At 43.7% G+C, this 17559-nt stretch overlaps 1 protein-coding gene across 1 annotated transcript in view; it reads right to left on the bottom strand.

Annotated features, from left to right (window-relative positions):
- tet2 (tet methylcytosine dioxygenase 2) overlaps positions 1 to 17559 on the bottom strand; it is a 45981-nt gene that overhangs the window by 11173 nt on the left and 17249 nt on the right. The window contains exons 2-4 of the mRNA XM_083764246.1: positions 1384 to 4512; positions 693 to 783; positions 485 to 578 (exon numbers count right to left, since the gene is read on the bottom strand). Coding sequence (XP_083620372.1) covers positions 485 to 578; positions 693 to 783; positions 1384 to 4468 — 3270 coding nt within the window. The 5' untranslated portion in view covers positions 4469 to 4512. The remainder of the gene's footprint in view (positions 1 to 484; positions 579 to 692; positions 784 to 1383; positions 4513 to 17559) is intronic.

Raw genomic sequence — 17559 nt, forward strand, 5'->3', positions numbered from 1 at the left:
TACATAAGCCTACTGTGGAAACTAAATTAGTCACAGCCTATCTGCCTAGTACTAGCCTAGCTTATTAGAAGAAATGGAAATTCAAATAAATATTTTAAATATATTTTAAAATCCATTGAACGTTAACAACACTGTGTTCATCATTCCGGTCTAAAGAGCAGCTGACGGCTTCCTGTTCTTAGCTTTTACCAGGCATAATGCTACTCTCTGTAGCATTCAGAGATTGTGGAAGCGATAGTCTGGCTGGCCCTGGGTTTATAGACCAACAGGTCACGTTATTGTTGTACTAGATTTGAATAAATTGAACACATTAATTAAAGTGACATACCGTAATGCACAAGACAAGACAAAAGCAGAGATGGATAAAAAACACACTACACATACTATACAAATACAACACAGGTAAATAAATGGTATATAAAGGAAAACATCTCTTTGGCCATTCTTCCTCAAGCCTAAAATACAAAAACATGACCTTACTCACCCATTTGGCTATTGGGCAGCCCTGTGTACTTTTTCCTTCTTTCCCAGTATAGACAATTTTCTCAATCCTGATGGCATTGCCGGTTAGGCCAGATCTTTAAATGCAGAATGACAGAAAGAACAAAGTCAGCAAATGACATATAAGTATAACCAATACCACATTAACTCTAAACGTTTTATTGTGAAGAAAATCCCCACATTTGGCTTACCTTTTCTCAAGCTTTTCACGTATACCAGCAACATTGGGTGCTGCTCCCAGGTGGGTGTAATATGGGCCCTCATCCTTCTCGCTGATTGATTCTGAATACCACAATGGAACAACAGAAGAGCAGGTCAGTGGCATTCTGTAGCCATCTGTACGTATGACACAATGAAAATGTAACTGTATTTGCAACTGATCTGCACATTTCTGCTGCCTGTTTTAATCATTTCAGGGGTTTCTCTGTATTTTTTGTCTCTTTGTTATAGATGCACAAAATCAAAATCCATGTTTGTCATCTTGTAATTGACATCAAATACTGCCAGGGGAGAGCAGGATGGGGCCCTGTCGTTCTCAGTGATTTCACTTTTATTTTTTGAGGGGCGATAGCCCCTCCTATCTCCAGCTTTTGGTGTGTGTGTGTGTAACCCAAATCTTGTACTAACACAAACATTAAATGCCATTGACAATGAATGGACAATTTTGAGTGTTTGTGTAAACACAAATATTGCGTAACACAAACATTGATGACGAAGGTGAGGACGTCAATTTTGATTGGCTCGAATGAGATGATGTATGATGATGTACGAGGATAAGAGCACCCCTCACTTCACAGTTCACACAGGTGTGATTCTTTCTGAATATTATTGAATATTGTATGCATAAACATTTAGACTGGGACATTGTTAAATCAGACTCACCAACACAGTGGCAGGATGCAATGTCGTACTGCTGTTTAATAGGAGTGTCCAGCAAGTTCCTGATGGGGGTGTCCAATAGTTTCATAGGAGAGTCCAGGAAGCTCTGGAGCAGGGGCTCCTTCTTTGGAGTGAATTCAGGTGGTCTTCTCAGTGGTATAGAGGTAGCAGCCCCAAATGGATCCCCTCCACCCAGGCCACTCAGGTCAGCATTGGTCGAGAGTACCGTGATAGCCCCAGACGACTCCACCTTGACCTTATTATTTAATGAATTGATGACAAGGGACTTATTTTCGAACACAGGCGAAAGATGATACTGTGTCAGGCTTTGTTCCAAACTGGCCAGGATGCTCCTTTGCCTGTTGCTTTGCTCGCACATTGATTGCTGATGTTCTTGCTTGATGTACATACCACCCATGCCCATCTCTCGCTGCTGTAACAATGGCTGCTCCTGTTGCTGCAACCCTGGTGCTTCAAACTGGGCTCCGTTTTCTATTTTCACAGCCCTCAGTTTGAATTCACCCGGGCTCTGGGGTGGATGAGGAGGGCCCTGGCGCTCCTGGCGCTGCAGCAGGTGCATCCGTAGTGCTGCATGCTTCTGAAAGTCTGTGTGGGGACCAGGTCCTAGAGGTAACGGGGGTCCCCTCTGGAAATGCTGAGGACACGACTCCTGACACGACTCCTGTGGTTCAGCTTTAGGATACATCTGTGCTGGCACCTGCTGGCTGAAAGCCCCCTGTGGTAAATGAGGTTGCGCTTGTTTGGGGGTCTGGGGGAAATCCATGTGGTTGGGCTGGTGGCTGGGAGTTGTAGGCTGCTGTGGTGGGTATTGCTTGAGGTTACCGCTGCCTGAGTTGGGAGCGTACTGCCTTTGCTGCTGCTGATGTTGGTGTTGCATCTCCATTGTCTTGCCGTAGCTGAATGTCGGGTGGTCACCCTGTTGGGGCTGCTGGATGTTGTCGGACTGGGTGGGATTATTCCTCGGAGGTTGGTTGCTTGGCTGAAGCTGCTGATGCTGACCTGGTGGAGGTTGACTGTGAGGTCTGTAAGTGGGAGATGAAAGCTGCTGACCTTCAAACTGAGGTGGGTGGGAAAGTGGACGTTGCTGCTGTTGATTGTTGTGTTGTTGCTGTTGACAGTGCTGTTGTTGCTGCTGAGGTAAAAATCCAGGGGAAAGGATTTCCTGCAGGTCAGGATCGTCATCATCACATAAGTGCTCTGGCTGCATGTGGCTGCGGTAGCGGCTGTCCACCTGTTGCTGCTGCTGTTGAGATAGGCTACATTGCTGTGGATGGTCTTGAGGCTGTTGTATCGGAGTGGCTTTAGAGCTTGACTGCTGCCACTCAGGGGCAGTGTTGTGCTGGACTGGAGCAGACGGCGGTTGGCCTGGCAGGCAGTCTTGCTGTTGGTGTTGTTGTTGTTGTTGCTGCTGGAAGCTGTTAGACCCTGGGATGTTGTCTGTGAATCCTCCCTGTGCCTGAAACCTCTGCACTGGCCCCGGCTCCCGCAGCTGGCCGTGAGCATGGGTGCTCGTTGTCTGTTGCTGCTCGGTTTGCGACCTGGGAGGCAAACTTCTCCACATGTCCTGCTGTTGTGTCTGGGGCAGTGTGGCAGCGCCAGAACAGTGCTGCTGGGGCAGGGAGGCATTCAAGTCGATCCAGGCCCTCTGTCGTGCAGGGGCCGGGCCAGATAAATTAGATTGTTGCTGAGGAAGGCTGCCCATCCCATTCTCTTGGCCAGCATGGTGCAGTGTCTGTTGAGGGCTGGCTATATCAGGTTGGTTATGAGAGTTTGGGGCCATGGACGTTGTCATACCATCAGTTCTACACAAGTTATCAGCATGTTGCTGTGGTTGTGGCGGTTGGATCCTATACTGAAGACTCCTGTTGGAGCCTTGGAGCGGATGTTGAGACTCGGACGCACACTCCTTATTTTGACCCATCCTCTGTAACCCAGGATTGGGAAAGGGTCCAAACCCATCTTCATCCTCTGTCTGGAGATGAGTAGTGTTAGTTTCAAGGAAGGAGCTCTGACTATACTCTTGGCTCGGCTTCCTATACACACCTTGGGAGTGTGGGTCCTCTGGATAACACTGAGAGCCATTATGATGTTGTTGCTGTGAGCTGTTGACAGTAGGTGAAGCTATGCCAGTTGTGTGGCCCACCTGATTCAAGGATTCTTTACACTCGCCGGAGTAATGTTGCTGCTGTTGATGCTGACGGTGATCTGCTCTGTAAATGTTTGAGTATCCATTCACCATGTAGGGGTTAGAGTTGTAACCATTTCTGCCATGATCATTTTGTGCCGCCCCAGGCTGCTGTTGCTTTGAGGCAGGCACTGAAGCAGAAGGGGAAAAACCTGAGGTGAGTGGGTCAGGTTGAGCACCTTGACCTGGAAGCTCACTGGCCAGCGAATTGTTGACAGTATCGTCCTGTGGCCCAGACATTTGCTGTGCAATGGAAACATGCTCAGGGTAATACTGAGACAGAGTTTTCTCCAAAAGATCACCTGGAGAGTCCTCCAGCGAAGTGGGCGATGCCACATCACCATTGGGAATTGAACATTGCTTATTCCTAGAAAGAGAGAAAATATCCCCGTTTGGGAAATTACAATTCCTCTTATCAATTTTGGTTTCCTTCGACAGGGTGTTGCAGTCAAAATCCGTCGGCTTTGTCAGCTCTGGGAAATCGTCCATCAGACTGGAGCTCATTTCCTCGTCTGCTCCTTTTATTTCAGAGTCCACTCTGAGTTTCTTGGACTGGTGCACTAGCAGGGACTGGTGGTTGCCAAGCGTGTGCTTCAGCTCCCCGTTCATCACAAAGGGCCCTTGATCGAACAGCCCTTCTGCCGGGGCAGGGCTGCTGCTGCAGTTTTCCCTCAGCCGCTTCATGGGGTTGATCCCCATGCCTGGCTTAATGTAATGGTTCCAGTTTGCATCGCCATTGATCTGCAAAATGGGAGACTGGCTTCCATTATGAAGTTTGGTAGCAGTGGCGGTGATCAGGTTGTTTGTCGGGGTGTGAGCTGTGCTGAATTGTGCTAATAGCAGACTTTCTTCTGTCTCATGGCTGGCCGTTTCTGTTTCCATCTGGCCTGTTCTGAGTCCATCCACAGGGCTGCCCTCTGTGCGTCCTGCAGATACAGAAAGAAAGAGCAAGAGAGATGCTTGGTTACTATCAAGATAACGAATGCTTGCTTACTATCAAGATAATGAATTAGATAACATCTAATGATTGTGATATACCGGTAATGTTGGATGAAGATAAATAGTCTGTGGATTAAAACTAAAGTAGAAGATAAAAACATAAAATAAACTTGCTCACAAAGTGGAATACTCCACATACCCTAGCCGTACTCAAAACATAACATTTACAAACGCCGTAGTAACTCTACATTACACAAAATTCCCACCGGTGGGAAGTAGTAACTCGGCCAAGTGGTGCACTCATCGCTACGGGCATAGAGGCAACAAGGGAAGGGTCAGTAGAGCAAATGTGTTTACACTTGACCCCATGTGAATATCAGATGGCAACATGGACCCGTCACAAAATTAGATTCACCCCAACCTTAACAGTGTGGGTGGCCATCGGAGTGAGAGAGGAGATAAGAGCAGAGTTGAGAGGTTAATCCAGGACAGCATGGATTTACAATAGAGATGAGATGAGAGATGAGATGTACTTCATTATCCCAGCAGGGAAATGTATACGTTACAGCAGCATAATGTAAAAATAAACAAACAGTAATCAAACAGACAGACAGACAGAAAAGAAAACACATCGGACAGAGGGGGAGAAAGTTCTTATGTGTTGTATAGTCTATATAGTTGTATACCGGTAGTTCTATTCCGCTCTGTGTTCATTTTCGGAGGGAAAGTGAGTATGACTAAAGGTTCTCGACTCTGTCCTGCAAGTCACCATAGAGTGGATGGGAGGGGTTAGCCAGTATGGAGATCAGTTTGTCCCTAATTCTCCACTCTGCGACTGACTGCAGCCCCTCCATTCTGAGGCCCACAACAGAACTGGCCTTCTTTGTGATCTTGTTCAGCTTGTTCAGCTCCCAGGCCTTAATGCCCCCACCAGTATAGGCACTATAGGGGTTAACCTCAATCAAATTGCAACAGAAACTTAATTGTTTTGTTTAATACATTATTATATATAGAATGCCTATACTCCCCAGCATACCACTGCATAAAACAGAACAACAGAACATTTTCAGTAGCTTGCTAAACACATTAAAGGACTTGACTTCTCTAAAGCACATAATATATCTTGGTATGTATGGCCCCTGTGGGAAATCTAGGCCTGGGAGTGTGTTGTTTTGAAATTCATCATATACTCTTCTGTCAGACGTAGAAAGTTATATAGGCTGTCCACCATTCCCAAAACACATTATATTCCATCTCTCGTGCTCTGATCATGCCCTTTTGAAAAGCAAACTCCTGTCAAAGTCTTCTTATCCAGACCAGTTTGGTGCTGAATTTAGCATTATTATTGACTCGTCAGACAAAATGTCTTGGGGCAGACAAAACATGACTAAGTTATGCACATGATGCACATCATGCAGTAGTTTACCTTTTTTCTCCGTCCCTCTAAGTAATTAGAACCAGCCTCTAAATTGAAGACTAGAATAATAGACCTGGAATCATGGTGTGAATGGAGGAGGGGGTGGGGGGGGGGGGGGGGGGGGGGGTAGATGCAGCATTCTCTGCATGCTCAGCATATCCAAAACATACATAACGCACCCAAGGCAGCTGTGTTTGGGACTGTACTTTGCCTTTTTTACTATTTAGATTTTTATTTTTATTTTTTATAGTTCAAATAGCCAATCTACAAGCTCACAACGTGTCGTTGTAGATTGGGTAGTTGAACAATAAAAAATAAAAAAAGAAGTTTAGGGATAAGGCATATTGCATGGCGAAAATAGGTTTAGTTAAATGCCACACTACCTTAGGTTGGTTGTAAGCAAAACCAGGGCAAATCTGCTAGTGTTCGGTAAGCTCGCTATAGACCTTTCATCATTTTGTGCTACACAAAATAACCTCTAAAAAAGAGCACACTGTGCAAGCTCTCAATTCACGGTTCTTTCTTTCTTTCTTTCTTTCTTTCTTTCCTTACGTATTTCTGTCTTTCTTTCTTCGTCCCCGCTCCTGCCTGTAGCAAATATGGATTCCAGTGATGACATTGATTTCTGGTTGCCACCCTCAATTATTAATGCATGTCACATCCGCAGCATCTGCAAAACAATTACAGTGCATGGAGCCCCGAGTAGAGCCGCAATCTAATCCATCATAGTTATGAGCAGCTCCTCTGCAGATACTCAAGGAGTAGGAAAGCCCTTGGAACATTCTGGGTATTTTTTAAAAATATATATTTGAGGGTAGCTCAGCTGCTGGGTCAAAACCTTGTATGTCTAAAACTGTTACGTTTCTAGAAATGAAAAAAAAAAAAGAAGAACCTGTGTTCCAATGGATCCAATGTTGTTATTATTTAGTCACGGACCACGGTCTTGTTACACGTTTCATTGATTTAATACTTTTAAAACCCACAGACAGACTTAGTTTCTGCCCCGACAGCAACAATTTGATAACTGAAACCCAGGACACCTTGACTACAGTCAGCACAGTGTACTGCTTGAGCAACTAGGGCATATTCCAGACTATGTACAGTATTAGGAAACAATAATTCATACACTATTAATTAATAACCAGCTGCTGCCGTATATCTCCAGAATTGTGCTATGAAATGTAAATATCTGTGTCTTATCTGTATTTAATGTGTGTGGAAACAACAACAGGATGTGTCCAGGTGACTCTAGTGTAGCCTTAGCCTACTACGAATGGAACCAAAGGATCCTTTTCTAACAATAAACCCCCCCCTGTGGAGGTCGGCGCGGGGGTCCCAGCAGAGGTCCGTGGAGGTCGGCGCGGGGGTCCACGACAGACTGCGTGGGGGCCCACGGATAAGGGGGGTGTTGCCAACTGTCGTGACAGAAAAAAGCTAACCAACCTCCAAAAACGAGTCAAGCAACTGTGAAGAAAAAAACTATTCAAGTTTGACTGGAAATAAGCGGACTTGGCAACACACTCATCAGTAGGACTACCGGTGTCGGTCAGGTCGTCTTAAGTTTCATAGGCATTCTATGACCAGCTTGTGGAAAGGCTGGTCTGTTTACTTTTCAGTGTTCATATCTGGTCTAGAACTGGCTACTGCATCCACTACTATCCAGTCATTTATAGATGTGGCTAGATAGAATAGATGTGGCTAATCAGATATTTAGTGTTGCCTAGCCCTAGTGTACTGACTAGTAAAGGTTCTTTTTCAGAATCTGAATCACTTCATCCTATGAGGCCACTTTGGTGAAACAGCCGAATACACCTCACTGCTTCAAATGTATGCCATGTTGTTTGTGGTTGTGCGTTTCATTACGGTGCTGGTATTGCCCCCCCCCCCCCCCCTAGCTCACACTTTCGAGTGCTTCGACCTGTCTGCCATACTTGCATGGAATGTAAACAGGAAACAGAAAGGTTGTGTGCTGTAATATAGGGTCCAGGTAGGAATATGTCTATTACGATAAATAGTGCCTAATGGCAAAATACAGATAGCAGCCCCCTTTGTCAAGAAGCCTATTGTTATTTTAGTTCTGACCAATCATGTATACCGGTTTCAAAAGAGCATTGATTCTCAGTACCCTTCCCTAACCACAACTGATTGAAAGTCTTGCACATGCTAGCTCTACAATAGAGTACAAAAGAGTTTGAGAGAAGGTCTATTCTTTTTAGTTTAGTTACAGGGTAAGAGGAAGCACCTGGCTGAGGTTATAGCAGACATCTGAGGTGACATGATGTCATGAGTCAAATTCTTTTCCAGTGATGATTCATGTGCACATTTCAACTCTTCATATAAAGGCATGGCCGTTGGGGTGTGCTTTTGGAAAATGCCCCACCACAGTATTTTTGGCAATGAAAGGAGCCTTTTCATTAAAGTTGGTCTAGGCTCTGCTCAGTCCAATAAATATCCACCTTCTTTTATGCTCTCAGAAATGCTAATGATGGAGTATCTGCATCATTCTGAATATTGAACTAAATTTAAATGAATGCACTAACCACTTAAACCCTATACCTGGTTGGCCATATTCCCATGAGCCCTATACTAATTGACCGTATTCCCATGGGCTAAACTAAATATCATTGGCGAAAATAATTCCCTGAGAATAGGGATGCTAGGATTAAAGTTTTTAAGTCTCAAAAAACTACTTGAAACAAGGAATTCATGTCCTTTTTATACACAGAGCTCTGGGAGAGGCTATAGGACACAGACGCCAAGCCACTATGGCCAGATAAGAAAAACATGGCACCGAAACTTTGAAAACATAATTGGATCCAGCTTTAAAATCCCACGAAAGCTTTCTCCTGTTAGTGTGTGAACACACTATAGGATCACTATAGGCATTGCTGCCGAGGTGGGGGTGGGGGACGAATAAATAACAGGCCACATGGTATGTTTCATTTGGCACAATATTGCTCCGTCATTGAGCCTGATTATCACATCTGGAAGCCATTACAGCTTGGTTGTGATCAGGCATTGTCATACATACTGCATCTATACAAACCGAAATGTCTGGGAACAAAGTGGAAGTAAATATACGTTTGTATGTAGTCTGACTGTTGGTTATCGATGATCATATGATCACAAACCTTCCACCCACCATTATACAACCATGAACATTGAATATAAATTTTTATCCACTCTGAGCCACCTGAAAAGTATCATATTCCAAGTAGTAAAGCAGGGGGATTTCACCACAAGATGGAGACCATGCAACATGTATAGTAGTAGCAGCTATTGCTTACAATAGAAGTTTGGAGCAGTGAGCTCATCAATGTGTAACATTCCATAGTGCTATAGTTAATTGATTCATATATAGTTGGGATTAGTTAGTATAAGTATAATGTCACCTAATATGTAACAGATTACTCTGCACATATTAAAACGTATTCCATCTGTCAGGGTACTGTAGGCAGGAGACTGCGGCTGGTTTGCTGTGAGGGAATTTAAATAGGACACCTGCTGTGCCTGACCGACAGGAATACTAGATGAAAACTTCATTCATCTCTGAGATTTAGAGTTCACTCAGTTTGTCATGTACCTACAGACCTCAGCCGTATGCTAAGGAAAAGGATGGCTTCTATTAAATTCAGCTAAACGCTGAGATTTCTTATAAACGTGTTTCCCCATTTCCTCAACAACCCTTTTCATAGACTGCCCATTTAGGACAGGAATAAAAGCAATATGACAAAGAAAAGAACTCTAAGAAGATAGCACTCTTTTGCAGCACAAGTCAACGGCGCTCACCAGGACAATAAACACAGGATAATGTGGGGCAAAGCGGACCTAGACTCGGGTCTGGCAGCAGTGGCATCATGTCCAGTCAAACTAAAGGTGGTTCATGCAACCTCTGATATTTTACATTTATTTCCGCCTCAAGCATGGAATGCGCTATACTTCTGTTTTAGTCACTGAGGCAGACTAGCTAGCTAACTCACACGTGTGAATCTATTTTACGTCCGAGCATAGACACGGTAACGCCCCACCTGCCTCTGATTGGCCTGCCGACACTGCCCGTCTTGACTGTCCTCCGAGGTGGATATAGCTATGCTGGATAGACTGATGTGAGGTTACTCCGTGGTGGGAAATAATACGGTAGGCATGATACAAGAGAACGGTAAATTGTAACTTTTATTTTTGTAGAAGAGCCAAACTAATATTGTTTATGCCGTTTGCTTTGATGGAATAATTGATTGAACATGTACGCCGTAATATGATTTGATTTGGGCGTGTTCTAAATAAAGTGTTTGTGTTCATTATTGTGTCATTTATTTATGTGTAAACTTGAAACATTATTGTACTGTAAAAAGGTCTCTTTTCCCTTCATCTTTATCCTTTTTAGTATAATAGTATTAGTTTACTATAATTAGATTAATACAAGATAATCAACACTAACACTTTATTTAGAACGTACGACCGTACGTGTTCAATCAATTATTCAATCAATGCAAACAATACTAGTTTGCCTATTCTAGCCTGCCAAGCTGTCATTCTCTATTATTTCTCACCACGGAGTAACGTCACGTCTCGGAGGACAGTCAAGACGGGAAGTGTCGGTAGGCCAATCAGAGGCAGGCGGGGCACTACCATGTCTATGCTCGGACACAAAATAGATTCACGCAACTCGCACACTATGTGGCTTGCTGGATGACTGATGTCCTGGTGTATGTACTTGGCTGGTTGACTGGCTAGCTGGCATAACAATTGTCCCTCCTATGTCAGTCACCCCTCCAAGACCCACAGCAGCCATCCACAAGCCTGGGGTTTGAGAGCTAACAAGCCAAGCTGCTAGCCGGGGCTGCCTGAGAGAGCTGCTCTCATTGTCAACAGATCCAGCACAGCCTTTGGCAGCCAGCTGCCTTGATGGCAGGTGGATGAAGTATAGTAGGAGCACAGAAAACAATGGGTGGGTCTTGTGTAGAGGGATTTGAAAGGTGTCGTGTGCACGTGTGAAATTGCCAGAAGCCAGCTATATGATCTGTGTTTTGAAAGTATTTTTTCCGGCAATTTGGGCAACGCCTAAAAGTCTTATAATGAATGGTGGACTGTTGATTGTTCAAATTACTCGTATACATTTTACATTGAGGCTTTTTTTCGGTTGACTTAGAATTAGGGCTAGGCTGTCTTTTCAATGTTGTGCAGAAAGACAGCATAGGTTCAAATAGTCAGCAGTTCTATAGCATTATATACAGTATGGCAGGTCTCCTGGAGCCTCCTGGTCAAAGGCCTTTAGCTGCTGGCAGCCTGGCAAGTGCATGCATGTACAGCAGCAAATGGGCACCCACCTTGATTTTACTGTAACGCATATATATATATATATATTATTTATGATGCATTTAACACTTCTGGTGAAACGTTCTACTTCCTTTTGTGTAAACCCCAGTTTTTAAGTTGCTTGATTCAATATTTAGATTTGTGTGTGTGTGTGTGTGCGCGTGCGTGCGTGCGTGCGTGTGATATATTCGGAAGTCTGGGCCATGTTCATAAACTAACCTGAGTGGCCTAACAATAGCTGGCATGACAAAGAGCAAAGCCAAACAACTTGCCAAATTCAGCTCTGTTTTGGCTGTTATAGGCACTTGAATGAACTGTCAACCCCGTTATATTTGTTTCCCTGTCAAATGTATTGTAATTTGTGGATTAAAATAAAGGACTAAAATGTGTATTTATGATTGTATCTTTGAATTGCATACGTTGCATCACAAATAACACATAATTAAGCTCGTTTGAACATTCATGGGTCATGTAGTGTTGTAGTATTCAAAATAGTAAAGTTTTCTTTATGCAAAATGAAAACAAGATGAGGTCATCATATTGATGATGCCCATATTTTGCAAAATATGAATTCGCTAAATATGAATAAACAAATCAACATATTTGGGTATTTACTTCCTTGGCCAACTGGCAGTATATGCACACAATATTTGGTGTAAGAAATAGAACCATGAGTTAAACCATACATGGCTTTCTCTACCCTACCGTGTGACCAATTTTTGTTTTGTCTGCCCCCCTCAGTGGAGGCTGTTAATCTGTAACCAAGTAGTGCTATAAGCAGCCAGCCAGAGTGGCTCCAGTTCCACTGGGACACTCCAGAGTTTAACAGAGATCGACCAGGGCCAAGCAGCTTGTCACAGAGAGATACACCCCCTGACCAAAAAAAAAAATTGCTAACCTAGAACAAAGCCAGAGTTCCCAGCTGAGTGCACGCATATGTGCCCTCCCCCCCCTCCACACACACACACACACACACACACACACACACACACACACACACACACACACACACACACACACACAAAACACAACAATTACACAATATTTTAAGCATAACTAAGCTGCCCCTACAACAATTGAGTTACTGGCAGCATTCTGTTGATACTTTTCATTAAAAGTGTGTTTCACATCTAGGTCTATTTTTGTTCTGGAAATAGAGCACTAAACTAAACCAGAAACATGGAATTGCAGCGGTTACAGTGTACAGTACTGCTGGAAATTCTATTACTTATGGTCTTTGATCTAATCTTAGCTTTCCTCCCAATTTCCATTGGGGAATCGCAGTGTTTATATTTCAATTGATGAAATATGCTTCTTGCTTGAACCGAATCCCCAGAAAATGACATCATTGTGTCATCTTTCCCTCCATTAGTTGAGAGCCTTTTGTTTCTGCAGTGCTGGCCGTCACTGCTCCTTCTGCGCGCGCGCGCGTGTGTGCATGCATGTGTGTGTTTTTCTTCTGGGTCCCTCCCTCTCTCAGAGCCTCTACAGACTTCTGCCCTGTAATTACTCTTCAGGTTCCTCTCTACTTCTGTGCCTGCTGCTATTCATCCACTTCCTCTTTCGTTTGGTCTTGCTGCTGGCATGTGATTGGCTGGCCCTGAGCTGTTCTGAACCTGGCTGTTAAAGTTCTAGTTAAAGAACTAGACAGAGGCACAGACACGGCCTATAGCTACATTAGGGTCCTCTTATTTGCCGACCTTTACAACTCGGTCAGTCGGTTTAGTGCTGCTGTGTGGAGCCCGGGGGTCAGGGTGGACTCCCGGCTCCCCTTAGAGGTCACTTCTTACACTGACAGAGTTACATTAACACAGGAGGATTTGGCTGTGTGTTGTTTTACAACACTGGTCCCGTTTGAGGGGCATTAGTTAAATACATACATTTTACAGCCACTGCCACAATTACAAAATTATCAGTATGATTTAAATCTTTTCTCTTCTACACACAAATTGTGATATGTTTCATACCGTATATCAACTCACTGGCATTGGTATGTAGTTTCAAGACGTTTGGTACTCTGGTACAAACGTAAATCTCTACATACGTATGTGGACAATGAAGTTGATGTTATTATGTTCATGTTTGTATTTCATCCTTCCTATAGCAATTATCCTTTTTTATTTTCCACCTGCAAAGTCCAATGTGCAGAACTCTGTGTTTTTGTTATCCCCAAAGAGAGCGAGTGAAATAGGAGAGCCGCTTTGGTGGACAGGGTCTATTTGGCGTGACTTGGCAGCCGTACGTGACATTTACTGATAACGACAGCTGCTGAGAGAGAGAGGGAGAGAGAGAGAAGGAGAAAGCTCTCAGGTTCAGACCTGGGATGTATGGGTATGGACTGGAGCTTTGCCCGAGCAGAGAGAGAGAGGGAGAGAGAGAGAGAGAAGGAGGAGGAAAGATATGGAACAGGCTTGTAAATCAAAATGAGCACTTGCTGAGCCACGTTTCTACTCTTCGAAACAGACCGAAAAATACGGCACTATCTCAAGTGTGCGTTTCCCCCCCATGCTACTTGGCTCAGTAAGCCCTGTTTAGTATTTTCCTGTGATGATAAGAACAAGGAGGCGACTACTAGAGGTTGTAAATCCTGAATGGGGAATAGGAGTCTGCAGGGTGGCCCTGTACACAGTGTTAATTTCGTCAACTATAAAACTATGATGAAAAATGTTCGACTACCTTTTCGACTACTGATGAAAATAAAATAAACACTTAATAAAAACTAAGTTATGATGACACAAACGTAATTGTAAATATTTTGACAATTTCGCCAACAAATTTAAACTAGACTAAAATGTTAGGGAGGGACTAGTGGAGGAGAGATCCAGTAGAACTAAAAGACATGTCATTTTATGTTTGGTTGCCCTCATGTGTTGCACTCAGAAAATAGCAGATCTACAAGCTCACAACATGTTGCGCTGCGACGTGCTGTCATGTGAGCGTGTGTATTTTCAGCATGTGTATTTTCAGCATGCAACCAAGTGTAAAATCTGCCATTGCAATGCCTGCCAAAATTTATTTTATTTAGTCCACTAAAACTAGATTAAAACGTTTCAAACTTATTCAAAAGACTATGACTAAACTAAACTAAACTGCTGTCAAAATGAACACTAACTACCCTGTAGTTAGAGTGACCATACTATGGTATGCTCACAGGTATGGTATGGAACTGCATGGTTGCAGGTTCAATTCCCTTCCCTTACTGCCATGTGTCCTGTCAGTAGTATTCAGTGAATTCCCTACTCCCTCCATACTCACTAAAAGATGCTCGGGATAAGAGCTTCAACTAAATGGAAAGAAGTATAGTCAGAAGTATAGTAACACTACACACAATTTCTAGACAAATTGTTTAATTTTTTTGCCATTTGATTCACTCATCCACAGTTGTTCCTGACTTAACTTACTCACCTGAGTAAAGTCAGGTTAACTAACTAACCATTAGTGACTGTTGCATACTGTTTGTTTTGATGTTATGGGGGAGACATATGTTATTATGAGGAGAGCTGATAACACCACAGTGATTGTGTGTGCACTGTCACCAATGGGCTATAGCTTTGGCACATTTTTGTCAAATTACACACAGCAGAGCAGCAGCTCTCAGATGAAACCTCATCCTTAGCTCTGGCGCACTGGTGTAATTGGGTCAGATGACTAGCATACTACAGGGTTTTTTTTAAATCCCTCTCGTAACTATAGAGCAGCACTTGCTACTTCTGCAATCGTATACAGTAGCTGTCTGACAGCATTTTCACATGTAAACAACCTAGCGCAGTCAGGTTCAATATTGCCATAAGATACCAATGACTGAAGTTGTAATTTGTATTAAGACTTCATTGATGCTATCTCAACCGATTACATGTTAACATGAACATAAAAATCACACCCGTGTGAAGTAAGTGGTGCAACTCCGTGTGGGGGTCCCCGGGGGGGGGGGGTTCCAGATCCACAGGAACGCACCCAGGGTGCCGGCCCGATTCCAGCGAGCCGCACCACTTATGATGAATGAATCAACGTGTTTGTCAGAACTTTAAACCTGCAAATGAGTTTCAGACTGCTACAGTGTTTTCTTTTGGGACAATGCTCCACGGCCCCTTTAAAATGTAGACACTTGCTATGTATTTGTTAGAATGGTCCTTCCGTTCAGGGGGCCTATTGAACACATTTCAATGGGTAAACTTTAGCAAAACAATTCATCCTTAGATAGGGTCTGAAATTAACACTGGCGAAGTTCCAAATGCGGTAACGTTTTTCATTTGGCGTGTTAAAGTTTCCGAAGCCACCCAGTACTTATGGCGTGTGATTTTCTTGGTGGATGATAGCATGGCATGACCACAACTTTTTTGCAATGTGTCAAACATTATCTCCTTTTTGCACAAATGTTAATAACCTAAAACAAAATCTACATCACCACACTTTTCACTTTTGGCGTCCTCACTTTTCTGTCCTCACTTTAAAAACAAGTGAGGATTCACTTTTTACACCCTCAGCCAATCAAATCACCACTATGGGGTACACAGAGACACAGAAAACTGGGCATAGGAGGGGCTAGCACGCCTCAAAAACAGATTGCTTGTCTGGTAGATGACTGGTGAGCTATAAGTTGGACTGAGAGCAAGGCTAGTTCTAACTAGAATGAACTGAATGAACTTGCAGTAGTAGCATGCTGGTGCTGACAGTCAAACGTTAGGCAGACATCACCAGGTGTTCATGCTTGCGTCGTGCCTTGCCAAGACTCAACAAACCACCTCACACATGTGATTTGGTCACATGTGTACACACACACACACACACACACACACACACACACACACACACACACACACACACACCTCAGATAGCCGCTTATGCCTTCCTCTCTCCCTGAACATGTGACACATTCTCCACATTACCCTGCATCTGCAACAAAAGGCCCCTATGTGTGTCTGCAGTTTGCTCTACCTCCCCCTTCCAATTTTGTATGCCGTAATATTGTAACCCCCCACCCCCACCACCATGACCTCCACCAAAGGCTGCAACTCATTGCAGTGTTGTAATATGTAAAGTTCAGGCAGTGTGGGGAAGCTCTGTGCTCTGCTCTGTATGAATGAAACAATAGGCGGATGTTACACACACACAGTGCACAATAATATCCCAGTGTTCATCTAACAGTATCTCTGAGATGGTACAAATGTGCATTTGGTTACATTTGTAGACCCTCTGTGAGTTGACGATAATCTAGAGAGTTAATTTAGCTCTCAGTGTAAAATGTGTATTTTGCTGAGATCCTTAAAACAGAATATAACAGAGGATGAATAAAGATCGGTTCACACTACAGGAGTTTTAAAATTGGGCGCGATTTTGAAATAATGGTTACATCCCGCACATAATTGTCTTCTCTTGTAGCATGGTATACATCCACATATTTTAAAACATGGCACATCACACACTACAGGATAGTGTCTAGTGTGTGATTGCTCAGCCCAGCTGAGCAACGTGGCACCTCAGATGATCTCATCTCACATAATCACACGCAGAAGCAGATGTAAACAATCTTTAAGTAAGTAGCCTTGGAAACGACGTATCTCCTGTTTCTATAGCGTGAGGTAACAAGTACATGTTATGTCACAGGGACTTACCCCTCAAAAACACCCTTGAGGCTGAGTGGCAAGCATTGGGTACCATTTTCCTAGTTGTCAGTATGACTCGGCCAGGGATTGAACCCCTGACCTCCCAATCTCAGCGTGGATGCTCTAACCACGAGGCCACTGGGTCGGGACTGAGATGTGAACTAGAAAAAGTGCCCTTCTGGGCACAGGTCTCCACCAGGATAGGAATGTAGGACATTGCAGCTTGCCTTCATCTGGTGGTTGGATAAAAGGGCAACAAAAGTAAATTATCCACAGATCCGTGCAGTTGGAGGTAAAAACACTTTTCGGCCAGTTATAGCGCCACCTTGAGGCTGAGTTGAAATTGTTCATGTGGCATTTCGTCCTCGGCCTAGTGGGAATGTGCGTGCACAATTTCACGGAAATCACGCGATGTGTTCATGATTTGCAAAATTTTGTTTGAAACTGAGCACTCCTGTGAACTTTGGAAGCCAATCTTAACCGATCAGGATAGAGCTTGAGAAATCTGAAAGACCGGTTTCGTTGAATGGCTCTAGAGAGACTGTGTACCAATTTGCGCGATGTTTGGACAAAATCTGTAGGTGTACTGTGCAAAAACTTGTTTTGCACAAAGCGGCCTCCTGGTGGCGCTATAACAGGCCGTTCTGGAAAGTTTGGGGCAGAGGTTCATCGTTGGCATCCAGGGAGTGTGTGTGCAA

Source organism: Protomyctophum parallelum (genome assembly GCF_964188405.1).
Source record: "Protomyctophum parallelum genome assembly, chromosome: 5".
NCBI classification, from domain to species: Eukaryota; Metazoa; Chordata; class Actinopteri; order Myctophiformes; family Myctophidae; genus Protomyctophum; species Protomyctophum parallelum.